Here is a 1,652-nt window from a genome sequence, read left to right as displayed (position 1 = left end):
GCGAGCCAGCGGAGCGAAGCATGGCAAAGAACGTCGACGCAGCATAGCCCATGCAACGCCATCGAACATCTTGGACGGTTCGAGCGCAAGCAACAAGCTACAGTAGCTGCACGTGAAAGCCGGCACCTTGTGGATGTATATCAGGCTGCGCACAGCACCCAGAGCTCGTGTAGCGTAGATAACAACAAGAGGTCATAGCATCTCATCTCGTGCGAAACGAGCCATCCCTCCAATAGGCTATGAACCCAACTCCGAGTTTGATTTAAACACTCAAGAAACTTGTCGTAAGGACCAAGTTGTTAGCAAATGCGACCTTGACGGGGGTCACGCTCAGCATCGAGAAGCTGCATGGCGGCAACAATGAGGCGTGGGCTGTCAAAGCCTGGATGCTGGTGATTAAGGTCAACCTATAGGTTACATCACTGGCGCGGTCAGTAAGTCCTTGCATGACGATGGCACCATCGCTGACTATGCCCAAACAGGTGAAGGCCTCGGTGATGCTGACACTTGGCGTTGTCGGTCAGGTCACTAGCTCAATCCATAGGATGAAGACAGCTAAAGATCTGGGGAACACGTTGGAAGTCCAGTGCCAGCCGAAGGGAGCTATCCATCCTCAGAGACTTTTGCACTCGCAAGGAGGGGCTCTAAGGAGAGCAGACAGGAGTACTTCGATCGCGTCGCAACGACGTATGGCAAGATCAAAGCACAACGAGTCAAAATGTTGGAGACCAAGTACTGTTTCTCCAGCCATGGCCAAATCGATTCACGCTAAACAACACTGTCCAGATTCTCAGGCAGCTTGGCAATCAGCTGACAAGGGGACACAACGGTTCAACACTACTTCAGGAGGAGCTTCGCCAACATCGTAAGAATACCAGCGAGAGGATTGGAACAGTTATGTTCAGCAAATATTACACGCACTGTGGTAAGGGAAAGTCGACTTGCTGCAATTGCGACAAGCAAAGCCACCGGCAAAAGAATGTCTATCGAAATGACGTGCTCAGAGTCACTTCTCGGCTGAGAAACTGCCTGCCGCTTCCACAGTTACCATGTCTGCCCTCATCCTATGCAGCGTTGCCCTGCAGCGCACGAGTTTCAACAACATCATCATCCTCGACATTGGATCTTCGCAACACCTTATCACTCAAGGCACAGCTCTCACAAACAAGGTCAAGGATTCTGCCGCCGTCAAGCTCTCCAATTGCTGCACAATGAGGGAAATGGCCAAGGGTTATTATGTGCCCATCCATGTCGACACCGATAAAGGCAACGTCGTCAACATCTATCTCTAGAATGCACTTGAGTTCCAGGGCATGCAGCGGGACCTCATCATTGTCAGCGGAGTCAAACTCACGGAGGCCAGCGGCGGCATCACGCTCAAGAAGGATGGGGCGACGGCTACCTTGGGCACATAGCCTATTGGAGGGATGGCTCGTTTCGCACGAGATGAGATGCTATGACCTCTTGTTGTTATCTACGCTACACGAGCTCTGGGTGCTGTGCGCAGCCTGATATACATCCACAAGGTGCCGGCTTTCACGTGCAGCTACTGTAGCTTGTTGCTTGCGCTCGAACCGTCCAAGATGTTCGATGGCGTTGCATGGGCTATGCTGCGTCGACGTTCTTTGCCATGCTTCGCTCCGCTGGCTCGC

The 1,652-nt window shown here is 52.4% G+C and overlaps 2 protein-coding genes across 2 annotated transcripts; both read left to right on the top strand.

Moving 5' to 3' along the window:
* Window positions 1-245: 245 nt before the first annotated feature.
* Window positions 246-1,053, top strand: K437DRAFT_89718 (uncharacterized protein). Its single transcript, XM_013384256.1, has one exon. The coding sequence runs from the start codon at window positions 447-449 to the stop codon at window positions 867-869; it is 423 nt and encodes a 140-aa protein (XP_013239710.1). The 5' UTR covers window positions 246-446; the 3' UTR covers window positions 870-1,053.
* On the top strand, window positions 794-1,494 carry K437DRAFT_260429 (uncharacterized protein). The gene has a single exon (XM_013384255.1). The coding sequence runs from the start codon at window positions 1,050-1,052 to the stop codon at window positions 1,290-1,292; it is 243 nt and encodes an 80-aa protein (XP_013239709.1). The 5' UTR covers window positions 794-1,049; the 3' UTR covers window positions 1,293-1,494.
* The last annotated feature ends 158 nt before the right edge of the window (window positions 1,495-1,652 follow it).

The sequence above is a fragment of the Tilletiaria anomala genome (assembly GCF_000711695.1).
Source record: "Tilletiaria anomala UBC 951 chromosome Unknown K437scaffold_264, whole genome shotgun sequence".
NCBI classification, from domain to species: domain Eukaryota; kingdom Fungi; phylum Basidiomycota; class Exobasidiomycetes; order Georgefischeriales; family Tilletiariaceae; genus Tilletiaria; species Tilletiaria anomala.
The sequence above is the reverse complement of the archived record's forward strand: the minus strand, read 5'-3'. Positions and strand labels throughout refer to the sequence as shown.